The sequence below is a fragment of the Perissodus microlepis genome, chromosome 7 (assembly GCF_051167445.1).
Source record: "Perissodus microlepis isolate ML-2025 ecotype Zambia chromosome 7, ASM5116744v1, whole genome shotgun sequence".
Lineage (NCBI taxonomy): Eukaryota > Metazoa > Chordata > Actinopteri > Cichliformes > Cichlidae > Perissodus > Perissodus microlepis.
Window position 1 is genome coordinate 44,594,178 of NC_140467.1, and position 18,654 is coordinate 44,612,831.

General features: G+C 39.9%; 1 protein-coding gene across 1 annotated transcript in view; it reads right to left on the reverse strand.

Moving 5' to 3' along the window:
* The window catches only part of astn2 (astrotactin 2), a 274,357-nt gene that overhangs the window by 37,909 nt on the left and 217,794 nt on the right, over window positions 1-18,654 (reverse strand). The window contains exons 17-19 of the mRNA XM_084935333.1: window positions 16,148-16,470; window positions 7,021-7,154; window positions 4,813-4,961 (exon numbers count right to left, since the gene is read on the reverse strand). Of these exons, the coding sequence (XP_084791459.1) occupies window positions 4,813-4,961; window positions 7,021-7,154; window positions 16,148-16,470 (606 nt within the window). The remainder of the gene's footprint in view (window positions 1-4,812; window positions 4,962-7,020; window positions 7,155-16,147; window positions 16,471-18,654) is intronic.

Here is an 18,654-nt window from a genome sequence, read left to right on the forward strand (position 1 = left end):
AACAAATGATATATATAAAAAGTGAAAATAAACTCAGTTGTGGGCTGTTTCTCGGGCCCGATGAAAGTTTTAAGGTTGCAGGAAGACATGCTATTGACAGACTTCATACATCGCATTGTATTTTGTTACCTGCTTTTATTTTTAAGGCCTTTTTTGTTTATAATAGTTAGTACAACAGCCCTACCATATGTAAAAACAATATTGTCTTTTCCTGGATTCACGGCCAAATACAGTGCAAGTAGAGCAGGCTAAGAAAAGAAAATTAGGGAGAGGCATAGAAGTGGCATAAGAAACGAGAAGTCAGCGAGCTAACGTGGCTGGTTCTTACGCCACCGACCGTACTGATGGAGGGTTTATAACTGAATAAGGCACTTCCAAAGAACACACTCAAACTTTGACATGAAATTTCCAGTAAACACAGATCCCCTTTCCCAATTATGAGGTAACTGAGGTGTAGAATCAATACGCATCACCAGGCAAGACGGAGTCACATCAGAAACATTTATGAATATTAGCTTGGAGGAAGAGAGCTTTCACTGTAAAGATTTTCAAGGACTTTATGATTGCATCTATTCATGCAGGAAGTTGTTAAGGATGAAAACCCTAAGCCAAAAGGGTGGCACATTACGTCATTCAAATCAGCTTATTTAACCCCAGCTTGTGGAAAAAAGCATTTGAAAAATAAAAGCGAGTCTTCCTCTTTAGCGATGACTGGAGCGATGACTGAATTTACTTTTTTCTTCTTCTTTTTTTTTTTCCAAGAGTTATCCCCACACATTTCAGCTGAGGTGTGTGACTTACTCTGCTGATGTCTAACGGATAAATATGTGAGTGCAGCTTTAATTTGTATCACAAATCATGTAAAAGCAGGTTGCACATGCCGGTTTCCAGTGGATAACATCGGCCCTCTCACAATCAGAGAAGCCAAATCTGTGGACTTATTTATGTCCTGTGACTGACCTGAACAATAGAGGGACACGGTCTTTTCTCCTGTCCTCGTCTAGACAGCAATAACATAGAAACATGGCTTTGTGAATCCAATAAAGACTGCATCCAAGTGTCTGCATCTTCACACTCTTTCTGTCTGCCATCTGTATGAGTGTGCATATGGCTGTGTGTGCTCTGGATGTGTGACTCATACTCAGCATGGCTGAGTGTCTGTTTGAAGCCGTCTATATTTCTTTTATGTCAGACGCCAGCCTGTAGCAGTGTTTCAGCTTTGAATGGATGCAGATGCATCCTCAAGTTCCATTAACCCTCTCAAGGCAGGCGTTGCAGATTTGCAACAGTTAAAAGCTAACAACCTGATTACCCCATATACATATTTTATGAGTTTGTTTTACTCAGAAGTACCACTGCAGGTATTCTTTTGTGCATTAGCAACAAAAACTTAATTTGAGCCTGAGAGGGTTAATGCTGGCTTCGGCTATACCCCATCTCCTGGATGAAGGTACTGCTATTACTACTGATTAAGTAGGATGCGGTCATGCTCATCCCTCTCTACCATACATTGTTATTAGTGTTTTATCTAGCTTTTTGTTTCCAGTAATACTGAGAAACAACTATTATTTGTATGTTTTATGTTTACATTTCTGAACACCATAGGTGTCCTGTAATTTATCATGGAAGAGCCAAATGCTTCAAAGAGCACTTTTATAATAAACTAGTCCCTTATTCAACATTCAAATATAAAAATACAAAAAGTCACATCTTCCATAATATTCCCTCTTTAACACATGAAAAGTGAATATCACCTCACACTGCTTTATAGTGCCAACTGTCATCCCTGACTTAAGCTTTGGATCAGGATTTTTCCCTAGAATGGTCAAACATGGTTTTACTGTAATTCAGCCGAATAATCCTAGAGTGTACCCACCCTAAGATGTTGGAGAAGCTTGACTACGAGCTCAGTGGTTCATATCGTCACACAGTCTCGGAAAATGTGAACGGGCAAAATGAAGCAGAAACACTTGTTTCCAGAAAACCACCAAGATGCCCTCAAGCAAAAGGTTTATCCCCCAAACTGCTGCTTGGCCAACGAAAGCTGGCCTTAGTGGCAGCTGCCATAAGGAAATCTGTCTATGTGCATTTGTCTGTGAAAGGCAGGAGGAGCTGAGAAAAAAATATAGCACTGAGGAATGGCTCGGCTTTAAAACATATTACACTTTTTATACACAAGGTGAGTATTGTATAGTGCTCAGCTGGACGTTTTTTTTAATTTCAGCTTTTGGTTTCACAATTTGTTTCCCAGTAAATGCTTCTGAAATTCTTCTTAAATAAAAAAAAAAAAAACTAGCTGTAAGTCCAATAACTTCAAAATACATAAGTGTGAGAAAACGGCAGTTCTTGAAAAACATGCTCCTTTATTTGTTGAGCTCAGAGAACTGGATCTCTTGATTTTAAGAGGCAGCCTTTACAGTTAGGTCCATAACTATTTGCACAATGAAACCAATTTTGTAATTTTGCCTCTGTACACCATCACAGTGGGTTTTAAATCAAATTAATCAAGGTGTGATTGAAGTGCTGGATTTTAGCTTTAATTTAAGGGAATTGACAAACGTATTGTTTTAACTGTTTAGGAAGTACAGCTATAAAGTCCGTCAAATTTAGAGGCTCCACGTGTAATTGGCCTAACATCATTTTAAATAAATCATTTGCAGTCAGTAACAGCACGCAGTCTTGAACCCCTGGAAATCATCAAACGCTGCATCTCCTGTTTTGAGAGGATTCCAGAGATTTTCTACTGCAAAACTTGCTCTATTGGGTTGAGATCAGTTGACTGACTTAAGCAATGAAGAATATCACCAAACTTTGCATTGAGAAACTCTTGGCCTGCTTTAGCAGTACGCTTTGGGACGCTATCCATTTGCGCCATCTGATCAGTTTTGCAGAACGGGGCTGAATCTGAGCAGAGATTATTTCTCTCTACACTTCGCAATTCATCCTGCTACTTCTATCAGCAATCACGTCATTATTAAAAACCAGTGGCTTGGTTCCACCGTCTGCTATACATGCCCATGCCATAACAGCGCCTGCATCATGTTTGACAGATAATGTGATATGCTTCAGCTAACGAGCTGTTTCTCTTTATTCTCCATACTTTTCTTTCCCGTCATTTTGTAACAAGTTAATCTTGATTTCATATGTCCAAAGATTGTTTTAACATTTTTTAAATATATACTTTTTTCCTCCCTGAACTTGGCAGGCTCAGTTAGAAAAGTCAAATCTGGTCTTTCTGCTTTTGAGTATAATCTGCGATTTGTACATTGTCGTAAACCCTCTGTATTTATTTCATTTCTCGATTGCAGACTTTGACATTGATGTCTTCTTGAGGGTTTTCTTGACTTTGCTAAAGTTGTGAAGATGTTTTTCTTAACCAAGGAAAGAATTATGCAATGATCCAATAGCTGTCTACTGTGGTGACGCTGCAGAGCCAGCCAGCGCACTGGATGTACTAGGCTGTTGATTTGGCCACTCCTAAAGTTCTCTGACAGGTTTTTTTCAGCCTAATGATGGTCTCCTTCACTTGGATTGACATGTCTTTATTAAGAGTTGTAGTGAAAAGCTACCAAATGCAAACTGAATGCTTGGAAATGACTCCATATCATTCATTTGCTTTTTTATGTAATAAAAAGACAATGAGTCTCATTTGGCTGCTTTTTAATCATTTTCCAATAGTACATTCAATTCAAGTCCTAAAAAGTTGATGGGATACTTTTGTTAAACCCTGATCACACCACTGATTTATTTTAAATCCACTGTTTTGGTATACAAAGGCAAAAGTGGGTCATTAGAAGTGTCATATATATTAAGTAAACATATGGAGCATAAAAGTGCACCGCTTGTCACCAAACTCCTATTTGGGTTTATACTTAAAGAAAGTTCAGAAAGAAAAAAACACACAGAATAAAGTTAAAAAGACAAAAGATGAAGACAATGATTTCAATCTGCATTGTTCTCTGTTATAACATGAATTAGAGTGGTGACTGGCACATAGCAAAGTGAGTCACCCACACCATCTGCCCCTCCGTACCTCACCTCTGCCAGCATGCCGCTGTCTGTGCCCTCTCTTTCTCTGGTGCCCACGCTTCATTAGCTCCTCCCCTGGATGATGGATGGCCTGTCCGTGCATCCCAGTGTCTAAAGCCAGACCATCTCATTTCTCCAATATTATTAAATCTTGCCCTTTTCCCTGACTCACCCCACCTCCCGTCACTACCATGACCATTCCCCTATCCCCACAGTGCAGCGGTCAGTACCATTTACTTCCCTGATAAATTGTCCTACGTCATCTTCTCCCATCCTCAGTCTGAACTCCCACGCCTGTTCTGTATCCAGACAAAAGCTTTAAACTCATTCACTGCAAATGTAAGTTTAATTCTTCTTATTTGAGTCTTCTAATCAACTCATTAAACATCTTTATTCTTGTATCTGTCAGTGAAATCTCTCATCTTCCTTTCCGACATCGCTTCATCACCATTCTGAAAAAAAGTAGTCTCTCACTCCAGCTTGACCTAAAGCATGGCTCATCATTGTTCCAGCAGTACATCACCTGATGTGGGTAATTGATTTTCCTGCAAGCCCAATCCCATCTCAGATCTCCTAACATAAAGGTTTGGTTTCTAACTCAATGCATAACAGACTTTATTTATTATAGAATCAATAGTATAAACATTTCTTATTCTCAGCTTTTGTGTTTGTGAATGTAACTATTTGTACTTTTATATGTTGCTATGAATATATGTGGAACAAAGACCAACAATAAGAAAGCTTAATTAAAAAGATGCTTTTAGCCAATTTAAGCTTCTCTACCTGTGTAGATCTCTGCCTCTGAGGGATCCTCCACTCGTTTGTGCTGGATGATGTAGTCAGAAACTTTGCAGCCAATCAGAGGCTCCACATCCATCCACTCCAGGGCGACCATTGTGCTTGAGGGCTCCAGGTAAGGGGATAGGCGCAAACTAAACAATACAGAGAATACAAGATAGATTTAAAAAAAAAAAAAACACACACACAAAAAAACAGACATATATGAACAATGAGATAAAATGCTTCCACAACTATTTGGCATCCTCATCTGGAGTTTCACATAGGACTGTATCAGCGTATGCTTTATGCTGAAAGCATGGTCATAAATCTCAAATGGATAAGTGGGAATCCCACGTGTTGTTGTTATTGTGTTGGACTAGAGAGTGCACCACCTCCAGCTATATGTCATCTGACAACAGAATAGCAAACAGAGACTTGGAACAAAACAGCATTCCAAAGCCACATGTGCTCCAGCAGCTTTCCATGTGTAGTTTTCCCCCTTTAATCCCTCAAAAGAGATAAAAGAACAACATTTCAATTTTTGTCTGCTCTCCAGCTGTGTCTGTGACAATGCCATGAAAGAGGTTAGCTGTTTTGATGCTCAGTTTTATCCTTACACACAATAATAATACTTATTTCAGGTTCTTAATGTGTCTACCACTATCCAGAGTTGGAGATTTTGGCAGCTGCAATGACTCTTGGGCTTTTTTTTTTGTCAGGTCGTAGAGTTACAGAAACCAAAACTCTGTTTGTGGCATCAAGTAAGTCAACAACCACAATTCATAAACAAAATACTAAGAAAACAGGCAAAAGGTTTATGCATCTCAGAGTACTTCTATAACATCTGTGCAAAATAAACTGGAGTCTGATTTCAATATCACTTGCTATCTATTGCTTTAAAGGCTTTTGCTTCTTGGCTTAAAAGTCAAGGGTCAGCATATATTATAACATTTGGGCCCACAGGAATGGTACTGAACTGCCAAAGCTCACAGAATTTTCCCTGCACAATCATTACAAAAGAAACAGCTGTTAATAAAGGATGGAACTGATTATTTTGCTATTTAAATGGTCCAGTAAAACTTTAAAAAGTCACAAAGAGAAGGACCAGTCAGTTACCTCCATGTCATTTATACACGTAAGCTAGAAACCCTCAATGAATGTATAAACTGGCTTAGCCAGTCAAGAGGCATATGCATGCAGCATATGGCCCTAAAAACATGGAAGAAAAACTTTAAAATAAGACAAATTGTCAGCAATTCATTCAAGCTAAAACTCTGAAAAATGTATTTATAAAAACTTCTAATTTAAGGAAAACTACTTTCGGTGCTTTAGGATACTTACAATTGTGCAAGTGCCAGCTGCTTTGCAACCTAGCCCCACCCCCAGGGCCTCTTTTCATTCTGTGTTTTTCTTGTATCCATACACCCATTTTCTTAAACACTTATCAAGTTCAGGGATGCAGAGGGGGTTGGAACCTATGCTAGCTCTTATAGGTGAGGTACACATTGTATAGGTAGATGGTTTATTGGGGGCCTATGCTTGGCTTAATGATTGCAATATCTGTTATCACTCGCACCTATTCTGTTTTTGCTCCTGCTGCTGCTCTTCCAGCCTTTGGGTATCCATGCATTGGGAGGGTAGGGAAATATGATCTTATGTTGTCAGTTTCTTGGACTTGGACTTGATAATCCTCTGTGTCAACCAAACTATAATAGGGATAATTCTTCCGAATGCATTAATGATGTGTGCCATAATACAATTTATTGCTTTAATTATGCAAATCAAAAATAAAATAAATCCAGTTTGTTCATTTTTTAAGTTATGATTTATTTATGACTTTAGATGATTTATCATCTGAAGTCTTGCCCTTTCAACTTCCTGTTTCTTTTTAAAGATTTTTTAAGGCAACAATCGCTTGGGCGGATGACTCACAAAAGGCTCAGGGGTATTATTAGGACACCCTGAATGAGAGCATGTTCTTGTCAGGGAAGTGTAAGGGCCGACTGACAGTTATTAGAACTTCAGGGACTGTGCTTATGTCTACAGCTTTCTCAAGTGCCCCTGGAGTCGAGAGAGACAGGTAAGTGTGTATGTGTGCGCACATCCATGTGCGTATAAGTGTCCCTGCAGTGCACTGGTGCATGCATCCATAAAACCTCTCTTGTGTATGTGCATGGATTCCAAAGTGTCATGGTGTCACCTCACACTTACATCGGCTGCCTGAGGGGACTGCAGTTAGGCAGGCCATCTTTGCTGAAGGCACTCAGGTCACAGCGACACCAGTTATCGATGACATCGCCCTTTCCAGCACACCAGTATGAGCTCATTGTGGCGCTCTTTAAGGCCTGTAAAGGGTAACAGGTGAGAGAAATGCAATTATCTTTTGGAACAAGGGCTTACTGTCCAGCTATGCTTATCCCATCCCCCCTCCTCACCTCCCACCCAGCCCACCCCCTCAACCAGTTTCCTCCACTGGTTTCCTCCACATTACAGCACACACAGACATTCATCTTATGTCAGTCAATTTTTCATTTACCTTTGACAGTTCCCTGAAATGAACTCCAGGAGACAGCCACTAAAAATATAGTCTTACATTTGACGGAGTAAGGACTGGTCAAAATGCCCTCATGTTGCAAAATTGTTCAGAACTCAATGTAAGTCTCATAAAGATGTAACAGCAGAGGGGCGCACACACACACACACACACACACACACACACACACACACACACACACACAGTCAAAAAGAGAGTGACCTTTTCATACCCACAGTTCCCAATTACCAGAAGGCAGGAACATCACACTAGCATTAACACTGTGACACTATCACTGTGCTTACACTGTGATATCATAGATGCACTGTGACTTCTATGATAGAGGAGTGAGAGCTGTGACACTAGCCACCTCCCATTCCAGGGTAGCGGGTAGTGAGATATTAATAGATGAGATCATCTTCTGGCATCTCCTTGTGCTACTTCATTTACAGGTGGATGAAAAAAGTAAAAAAAAGGTCGTAGCTCAGCCATCTTCTAAAAGGCAGCAAAATGCCAATATAACCATCAAAGCAATAAAATATAATGTCAGGGCTTTCCTTAAAGCTGCAGGCATGCTAGAGGGTGAGTTCAAGAGAGTTCACCATCACTACGACTCCCCGTCACACTACAGATCAATGAGCACTCAGTAATTTATGTGCTCTAACTGGTTGGTAGTGTGTATAGGAATTTATTTTACTTATGTATTAATCACATTATTTTATTGTATAATACCTTGGTGCCACTGGATTTTAACATGTCTCACACTCATACAGTAAGACAGATGGTGGGGGTCTAGTAAGGAAGTTGGGGGAAGCAGACTCCACAGGAAGAGTCTTTTGTCTCTTCGAGGACTCTGGGAGGTAGCAAGAGAGTGTGAACCTTAAGGTGTGAAACAGCTGTGTACTGCCTTTTGTTCCTGGAGAAGGTATTTAACTGAGAGCCATGCTAGGCTCAGAGAGACTCTGCTGACCGTCTGCCCCGCGATCAGAGATGGGCAGTAACGCGTTACTGTAATCTGATTACTTTTTTCAAGTAACGAGTAAAGTAAGGGATTACTATTGCAAAAACGGTAATTAGATTACCCTTACTTTCCCGTAGGAACGCTGCGTTACTGCGTTACTAAAACCGTGATTTTTTTGCGAGAATGTCTCATGACAGTGACTTAAGCGAGTGTGTGCAGATCAACAATGGATCATATATCGAGTGCGGGAGAGAGTATGAGCGTGCAGCGTTTAAAGCGTGGAAGTACTGACCTTACTTTGAGTTTGATTCCATAAAAAGTGACAAAAACATTAGTGTCCGTTGTGCGTGGGAAGAAAACTTCTTTTTACACCGAAAAAAACCCTAAACAAGCACCGAGTGCGCAAGGACGTAATGGGAAATTCACAGAGAAACTCGCGGATTATTCAACTGACCGCTGCGCCACACCTGCACCAGGGTAAACCTCCGCCTACCCTACTGCTTTACAGGTGAAAATAGAGCAACAGGACTGCTAGTCTTTGATTTTATTTACTTTCTGCTGTGTTTTACTTGCATCTATTTGAAAGACTGAGTGTAAACACAAAAAATATTTTATTTTATGTGCTGGAATGTGCAGAAAATAGGTTTAAATGTTAAACTAATTTCTTCAAGTCAGAGAATGGTGCATATAATTAAATTTTTGCTTGATGCATAAAGTTAAAACAAGTTTAAAAAAAGAGACTTTTCCATTTGATTACATTTTGTATGATGGATTACGCAGAAAAAGTAGAATTGGGTTGACAGATCTATCACTTTATCACCTATTCAGGTTGTAAATCGTGTTTTTAAAAAGTAACTAAGTAACTAAGTAATTAATTACTTTTGAAAATAAGTAATCAGTAAAGTAACGGGATTACTTTTGGGGGGAAGTAATCAGTAATTAGTTACTGATTACTTTTTTCAAGTAACTTGACCAACACTGCCCGCGATCATGCAGGCTCTCCACCAAGCTTGGTTTTTCTGTTCTTTTGTGTTTTGATTAAAGAATGTTAGCTACCGCTCACCGCTCGTCTGCAGGCTTTATTTAAATGGAAAACTTCCACAACAAGTGTTACCTCATGCAGGCTACTTTGGAGACGTGCTTGATCGTGATCTCAAAAAAAGGGCACTGAAGCCGTGCAGAAACATTAGCATTGTTTACCAGGTATCCAACAAAAAGGAGGAAGAAGGCCCCTTATTGTTCGAACGCATGGCATATGACACTGATTCAAAAGCAGAGCAACTGATGATACTACGCACACATCTCTAAGACGACTGAGTACATGCTGCACACAAACAAAGTGAAAAACAAACATGATCATGATTAATTTCAACAGCTCACTGTTTCGTTTCATTTGAGAAACGCCAACAAAGATTTTCTGCAGTGTGTTGATTAGTAGAAGTGACATTCGAGCTGACTTTGGTCATAGGCCTGACCAGAGAGGCAAACAGCTTGGCCAAAATTGAGTCAGGGTATGCACTCAGAAGCTGATGTTAGCATTTCCATAACATTGCATTGTGAGCCTCAAAGAAGGCTCAACAGACTTTCATGGGAACTGACTTCTTCCACTCGAGGCAAAGTACCTTGAGAGCACAAATGACCTAAATGAGCAGCAGAGGAAAGAGTGAGGAAAATAAAGAGGGTGAGGCTGGAGAAAGAAAGAAAGGAAGAAAGAGAGAAATAAAATAGGACAGTGAAAAAAATCCACAAACAAAGGTGTGAAAATGGGGACTTCCAACACTGAAACACATTCCCTGACTTTACTAAGGAATGGATCCTTTTGCAGCGCACACTTCATCATTACATCCTCCAGTACAGTACTAGGGCTCTAAATTAGGTATTATAGGGGGCAGGCAAGCACTATAATCCACAGCCATATTATAATCCATTGGAAAACCAAAAAGGTTATTATGCCACCCCCCCACCCCCACCGGATGAACCCATGTGGTAAACTGCTGCCAGAAAACAACAACAGCAGTAGTCTTGCCACCTCAAATCAACGGGAAGCAGGCCACAGTGAAATGCAACACACACAAATAACACGGGCTCAAGGTCTATGCACGCACAGTCTAGGCAAATATGAGAAACGATCTCCAATACCAGGGGCAAAAGAGAGAAAGACCACAGGACCGCAGTGCCTGTACCACCATCAGATTCCTAGAAGAAAAAAAACCCCATATGGGTTTCTGCGCTTGATTGCATGGCTGCACATGTGAAAAACAGACAAAGCGATTACCACTGTGTTTATTTTTGAAGAGTAATGCAAGCCATTCTCCTTTGGGTAAACAGGGAATCTAATTTTGGTTTAGGGAACGAGGTGGGAGTTGGGTGGGGATGCAGGAGGTAAAATAAAGACGAGGATTTAAAGTTCAGCAGGAAAAAAAAGCATTTAATTACGATAGAATGCGTGCGGTGGCTCGTGGTGACGAAGACAGCAACGTATGCGGCAGGTGAAAGTGAAAAGAAATAAATATGCAGGAAAAAAATCCAGTGATGAAATGAACAAACACAATGAAAATCCCGGGTCAGAGTGTACGTGTGTTCAGTGCTGTTGCTACATAAGTCACAGTTGGCAAGAGGAGGCTACTCTACACTTTATCGATTAACTGCATATTCTGCATTTCCCAGAACTCCACAGATCCATACACATTCTGTAAGAACCAAACATTATCCATTAAGCTTCATATTAGAAAAGGTGGTGTTTCCGTAAAGAAGGCTCTCTCTGAGGACAGAGTCTTTGTGCACCTCAAACACATTCACTTTTAGGAACCTGCTAGTGCCTCTAACGCGCCGTTTTACCGGTTCGCATACACGGCACAACTTTGTCTCTGCTAACCTTATCAACACTGAACGAATCAAGCTGAAATGCAATCACTCCCCGCGTCAAATGTAAGACAAGAGCAGTGAACATTGAGGGCAACTGAGCATCAGCAAAAACTCAAGCCACAAATTCCGAGCTTTGACGTCATTTAAACCCTGCAGACTCATTGGCACCAAAACACAATTTAGACCTTTCACTTTTCTAGATGCCTGTCGTGACTTACAAGTAAGCAAGCAACGCCATAGTGACGTCTTTAATGTATTAATCTGTTTGTCTAGTCTATGCTGACCATATTACTGTCTGTATCCAGAGGCTAATACACAAAAACACTGGCCAGCTGGCCCAGAGTATTGATTTATAAAATAATCACCAGTGGTGGTAAAGAGTGTAAGACAGAGCACACACACACACACACACACACACACACACACACACACACACACACACACACACACACAGCCCACCATAATGATGTTCTTTGTGTGCGTGTGCGTGCATGCACACATGCATTTATCTGGCCCTTTCCATCATTCAAGGCTAATGGTGTTAACAAGGGAACCAATGGGCTGCTTCTAGGAACCTTCCAGGAAATGGGACAGTGGGGGCAGCTCAAAGGTTGGTTCAAACAGAGGTTGATAGTGTGTTTGAAAACTCTCAAATATTAGGAAGGTTTGGGGTTTTTTGGTGTCCCAGTTCTGCCTGAAGATGTTCTGAGCCGATCTGACCTTTCCAGCAAAGTAAAGTGATGGTTAGTGTGTTATCGTATTTTCTGTTACAAGATAGCATTAGGCAATTAAAAACAGCTAAGAAAACAATTATAACAATAATAACGATAAAACAAACCATATCCTTTACTGGGGTAATTATCTATGCTACTTTTAAGCATTCATTCTGTAAGTTGTATGAACACTAATGCACTTTTTGGGGCTTTGTTATTGGAAAGAAAGGTTTGTGTCTGTGAGGTCAAACTGTTTTGGCTGAAGCATAAAGAACAAGTCTGTAGTGCTGCTGATGTAATTAATGGATGTTTGTGGATGAGGATGTAAATAGTATGCACTGACCATGCAGGTTTTATAGAAAATTGTTTAATTATCTACCCTACAGGAGCGTTCGCCTTCCTTCTTTGTTATTGTTGCTTTAGTCTTTGCCTTTTTTCATCTCTCTCTGTTTTCCTCCCTCTCTTTGCTTTTTTCCCCCTGTAAATTGAATTGAATCGAATTAAACTAAATTAAATTTTAATTAGATTTATGATTCTGGAATCTAGAAAGTTAGTTTATAACATAAATTTGCAGCAGTATTCAGGAAGTGTTGTTGTTCTACAAACCAAATAAACTCTGTGACCTGAAGGGGGAGGAAAAAAGAACTTTATGGCTGCTCTGCAAAGCCAGTTAATAATGTCCTCCAGGAAGTAGGTGCACATGTTTCTTTGCCCAAGATGAAAAGAGAAGACTTCATGAACATACCTTCTGAGAATTCAGGGTGACAGAAACTCCACAATGGCATTAGTGCACTTAATAAAAGCATAAAAAAAGGAAACGTGTGCAGATCTGGGATAAATTTCTGTTGAGTGATGAAACCACACACACAAACATAAAAATCCTTTACTGACCACCACCTCATCTGTCAAACACAGTGGTTCTGTTATGTGTTTGGCATGCGTGGCTGCGGATGGAACTGGCACACTGCTGTTTACTGATTATTTCCCCGCTTTTAGGCGCGACGGCGTGAGCGCTGTATGAGTTTCAGCCAAATTCATCAAAACACACCACATCATATTTCATAATTCAACAGGTCAGTGAATTAAAAACACTATCCTTAGCCAAGTCAGGCATTTTATCAGTTGAACTAAATTCCACTTGCTAAAGGTGACAGTAAAGGTTTATTAGAGTCCACAACAACTGTCCTAAAGGTGAACTTGAGAAGCATTTGACATGATACTCCATTAAATATTTATTGTAACAGTTTTGTTTGACATGATGCGATCTGTCCAGTTACTTCTAATTGTATAATTGAACTTTGCGATATGTGTTACAAGGTATTGTATGTTACTTGCTCCCTATTCAGTGCCTACTATACTCTCTTGGTTAATGGTGTTGCCGTTTTCATTTTAAACCTGTAGTCTCTCATCTACTCTTCGGAAATATTGGAGACACACCCCTGCGAGGGGCTGCAGTACTGGATAATGGTCAGAGCATGACAGCAACAATTCTCCAAGATATAGAGCATTCTGACCCATTAGACTCACAACCAATTTGTTCAAAAGGTTTGCCATAATTCAGTCATAGCAACACAGAACTACTGGCAAGTAATAAGCTTATTATATTTTATTTTTTTTACCTTGGTTTTTTCTTCTGTGGGACTAAAAAAGTCTGTGGTAATCTGCATATGCATGTATTTATTTTCATACATGCATCTGCCCAGTAAGCAAGACCACCAGTGCAATTCCAAGACTGGTTCCAGTTGAATTCAAGTCAAGACTCGATCTAAAAGACGCCCTGCCAGAGAACAGAGCAACATGAGAGGCATTTATGACCAAAACAAAGACGGAGGAAACCTCAAGTCTACACTTCCAAAAATAATCATTATCATCTATAAATCCACCTAAAAGTGCAAATGAAGAATGAATAAGCAATCAAAAAACCCACAAGCTCTGGGACTGAAATCTTGTTCGGACTCAAACGACATGGATACACAGAATTACATCTTTGTGTTATTCAGCATTTGAAAGGATCACTTTTTAAAAAGGTAAATTGCCACTATTGAAGATGTTGCAACAAACTTTCATTGAGTACCAAAAAAAAAAAAAAACACACTGTGGACTAAAAAGACTAAAAATAAAGACATTTCTTGTATATTGTTACTTTATTTTGAAGTTTTATAACCATGCAGTATCAGTTCGCTTAGCTTTTATCTGTTTCAAAAGCCTATTTTCAATTTTCACTTTAGGTTTCTTTTTTGTTTAGTTTCAGTTGACTGTAAAAAAAAAAATGTTCTGTTATAGTCTTTACAGGGAAAGGCTGATTTCACATTGTGACCAAATCCCCTTCTGGTGTCACATGAGTCAGTAGTGAAATGGACGTGATGCGTCCTGTCAAACAATCAGGCAGCTGGGGGGGAGGTTACTGACAGATGCCAGGACCTCGGATAGGAGGGACAAAAGGAGGCAAAAAAAGAGTAAGTGGTCGACACATATAGATATGATCTCGGTCCACCTAATCATAAACTAGATAACAAAGCTTCTATTTTGATTGCTTCCATGGGCTAAAGGGGGAAAAAAGTACTTCATCTCTGAGAAAGCTTTTGCAACATGGCAGCTGTCTTTCCTGATAGACTCAGCCAAGTAGAAAGACAGTCTCGAGCAAAATTGCGCATGTGAGACGGACACACATAAAGGAAGAGAGCGACAGAGCGAGAGGGTGGTTGCGTGTGTAGCGAGGCAGGTCGTTGCTTGTCTCTAATGCAATGTAGGTATGTGCCATTCTGACTAGAAGCAGCTGTGGCCGAGAGAAGAAGAGAAAGCGAAGAAAAGAGGAGCAGTGATGGACTCCCCTCCCTCCCAAGAGGTCGATGACATCAATAAGAAGCTAATAATCCTGCCTCAAGCTACCTCAGAAGGGCTGAGCGATCCACTGCAGTCTAGCCCTTCTCCTCCTCCTCCTCCTCCTCCTTCTCATACATCTCACTCTCTAAACCCCCAGAAGACCACTAGTGGGTAGGGGAAGAGAAAAGGATGGATGGATAGCAAGGTGTTTGGAAGAGAGGCATTTTACTCTTCCTCACGTTTAGGTATTGATGAAGCCCACTATGGGCCGTCTACTATTGATTGTGCCTTCTTTTCTTTGGGGCTGTGGTACTTGTTATGGGAGGCACGTACAGGAAGCTATGTCGTGTATGTGCGATCATAGGTTCACATATATATACATATATATATATATACATACACAAATATATTTGATTGCTGAATGATTGATAAGGGTAAAGCTAAACTAAGCTAAACTCCTCCGTATATATGCATGCACATGTCTTAGGTGGACGTTACCTGAAATCTTGTTTACTCACACTGAGAAGACAAAGTTGTCAAAACTTAGGTATCAAAAAGAAAAAAGTGCTGAATGACCAAACAGAGAAAATATGGTCTAATATTTAGCCAGACCCCATTAGTAAATTTGCTTATGGAAAGGAAATGTGATATGATTAACTTTCTCTGCAAAAAGATCCAAAGACATCTGAAATGGGATGAATCATAGTGCAGCACGTGGCAATTAAGCTGATATTACATTCAGCTGTATATACTTGTTTAGACATGGGCGCGCATATCTCACACATATACACATCGACTTCCCCACAACAGAAAACCATGATGTCATCCTTTTTAGTCCCTCTGTATTACAGTATTCGTTTCCAGCGGTCAAAGTCAACCAACCAATGCCACCTAGAGTTGAATTCTTATAACTGCATCAGTTAAACGCTTCAGACAACAACAAATATGTACAGTTAGAAAGTTTGATTACATCACCATTAACTGAATGCCCAGTGGTGCAGTATTTAGCTGCCAGCTTGTCAGCACAAACCACCAGCAGTGTAAAGATGTGAAGACAGATGTGCATATCTATCTATCTGTCTGTCTGTCTGTCTGTCTGTCTATCAATCTGTATATATATATGGGATAATCATATTCATATTTAAATGATATGTATAAATGTTAGCAGATTAAATCTTGCAAACTTGGGAAAATAACAGGGATTGCGGTATTAATGATAAAATTAGGCATTTCATTAAAAAAACAAAAACATCTGATGTTTAAATAAAGTGGTGAAAGTTTATTCCTGTATGCGGATTGCTTTTGCTTTGAGTAGCATCACACCTCTTAATTAGGTTGACAGTTCACATTCTCATCTGTCCCTTTTCCCTTTGCACACATGCATGTGCACGTAAGCTGGCACACAGACACAGAGCCTTCTATACTCTCACGCTGCTTTCTCACCTCTTTGGTGACGTTGTCTTGGACCAAGCTGTAAAGGGGCACGACGCGGCTGACTTCCAGCAGAACAGGGATGGGGGAAGGCTGTTCACCAGTCCTGCCGTTACCAGTGCGGCCTCTTCCCGATACTCCGCCCATCATGGCTTGGTGATGGCATAGGTGGCAGCCAGCTGGACAGCTGCCCTTTTCTTCGCAGCGGATCTCCACGCCATTCACCATGTCATCAGATAAAAGCTGGCTCTTCTGCAGCGCCGACAGGTAGCTGATGAAGGGAAGTGACTTCAGCTCACGACGCCCGCCTCCACCAATGCCCTGCTCTGTTGCCTCTGGAGGGGTTTTTGGGGGAGAAAGGGGTGTTATATGGGGCATTAGTCAAAGGAATGAGATAAACAATTAAGTGCAATATTGATTTACTTTAAATGATTGATGCCACAGTGTCAGATTCTTTCTTTTTTTTACATGTACGCTTTCATAATTATAAAGACAATCCCCTTTTTCTTAACTCTGTAAAAATAATTTAACCTTGCTTGGAGAAAAAGAAGATTAGTTGCATAGAATATCACCATCTGGATTTACTTGAAAGAAAAAAAAACAAAAAACCGAATCCCTTACGACCATCAGCTGTCATAGACAAAAGAGGAATGGCTAGGGGATAAAAGAAGGAGGGAGGGGATGTGCCTGGTTTCTTCTCATAAGTGTCAATTACCACTTTTTGATGTCCTCACTGGAGTTTGGGGAGATTCTTTTTCATCATTTCCTCCTTAAGCAGGAAAATAACACATCACATGGAAAGAAGAGGAAGTGAAAGAAACAGGGGAGGAGAGAAATTGCTAATCGGGTGTTGAGTGATTGATTTGGAGGACACAGCAAGCCACATGTTTCAGTGGAGCACATCTGCCATCTGCGCTGATGTGGCAGATGTGCTTTTGTTTCCGTTTACTTTCCAACTAAGCGATAATATATTTTTTCTAAAACAATAAATAAGAGTGCACCAAAGCTTCTTTCATGATATAACAATTAAATATAATGCACTGTCTCGCTGTGCAACAAACTGCGGAGAAAACACAATGAGAAATATGCAAAATGAGACGCATATTACTGAAAACAAATCCGTTTTTATCAGTGTAAATTACAACATCAGCCTCTACACATGTACAAAAACAGCAGTGTGCAAAATCCTACTCTATAGTCACGCTTACTGAAAGTGTAGACAGTTTAAGTTTGCTCTTCCTCTTCATTGCATGTTCAGTTAGGCCAATTAGAGATGCTCTTTTAAAAGGCTTATTAAGAATTAGCTTTGCAGAAATGAAAACTGCAAGCATCAAATAACACATTTACAGCATTCAATGCATAAAAGAAAATAGCAGGCATCTTAGTAAAAAAATGTGAAATATTTATCTGCAAATACAAAAGAAACATTTTTGAACTATTCTAATTTGCATTACATTTATGTGGCATTTCCATGATCGTTTCAATTAAAAATTGAGGTAAGTAAGTAAAAAATTTGACAACAAAGTCGTTGCAACAATTAAGTATCATATCCAAAAAGAATACTGGGTTTAGACAAGTATACCAGAATGGATTCTTCCAGGATAATATTAAAAAGTGGCTCTAAAATAACCATCTGTGCTCAAAGTTTAGTTATTAAATCTAAGCTGTATTTCATGTCAGGTAGCTATGACTTGGTCCGTAAGTCTGTGTGTCAAAGAAAAGTTTGTGTGTCTTTGTGAGTTATTCCCTGTGTCCAGCTAGATGACACTTTAAAGGTGGGTGGTAACTTCATTTGAAACACAATGCAAACAGGCTCAATGGGAGGCCCATGAGCCCAATTACACTCACTTCACAAGGAAGCACAGACAATGAAAAGCGATGTTGTCTACCAGCTCCCACAATAAATCCCATATCACCTAAGCATTGTGCACCTGAGTCTGTGAGCCTGCTTATTTGTGGTGTATAAAGTACACTCCACACACATTTAGAGAAATTACCCCAAATTCGCAGTTTAAGGAGTGACCCAGCTTGTTACCTCTTTAGCTGTGACAGCTCTTTACTGTGTGAAATAGATGTGATGCTTGTGCAAGACTTGCCTGTCACCAAAACACTGTAAAGAGATAAATGTGGTGAGGTTACTTGCTATTAATCTTGATCTGTCTTTGTTAATTAAAATCTCTTTGTAGACTGGTTGCATCATAATTAAGTCAACAGGGACCCTTCCCCTTTGGCCAGAGTGATGTTGCCCACGCAACAACAGCAACAGAGTCAGGTATCTTTCTAAGGCAATTAGATACAGATACACTCACTATGGGCGGATGATGTTATTTCTTTAGTAAGACAACTGTAACAGGTCCATACTAACTAGTGATTTTAACAGGTCCTTGCTTTAAGTATAGATCTTGTGAATTATATACATTTCTTTTAACTAATATAGTGAAAAAAAGTGCAGCACAACAATTACGGCTCTAGGCTAAAAGAAATATTAAATATCTTAGGATATATCTTAAAGTGGGCCA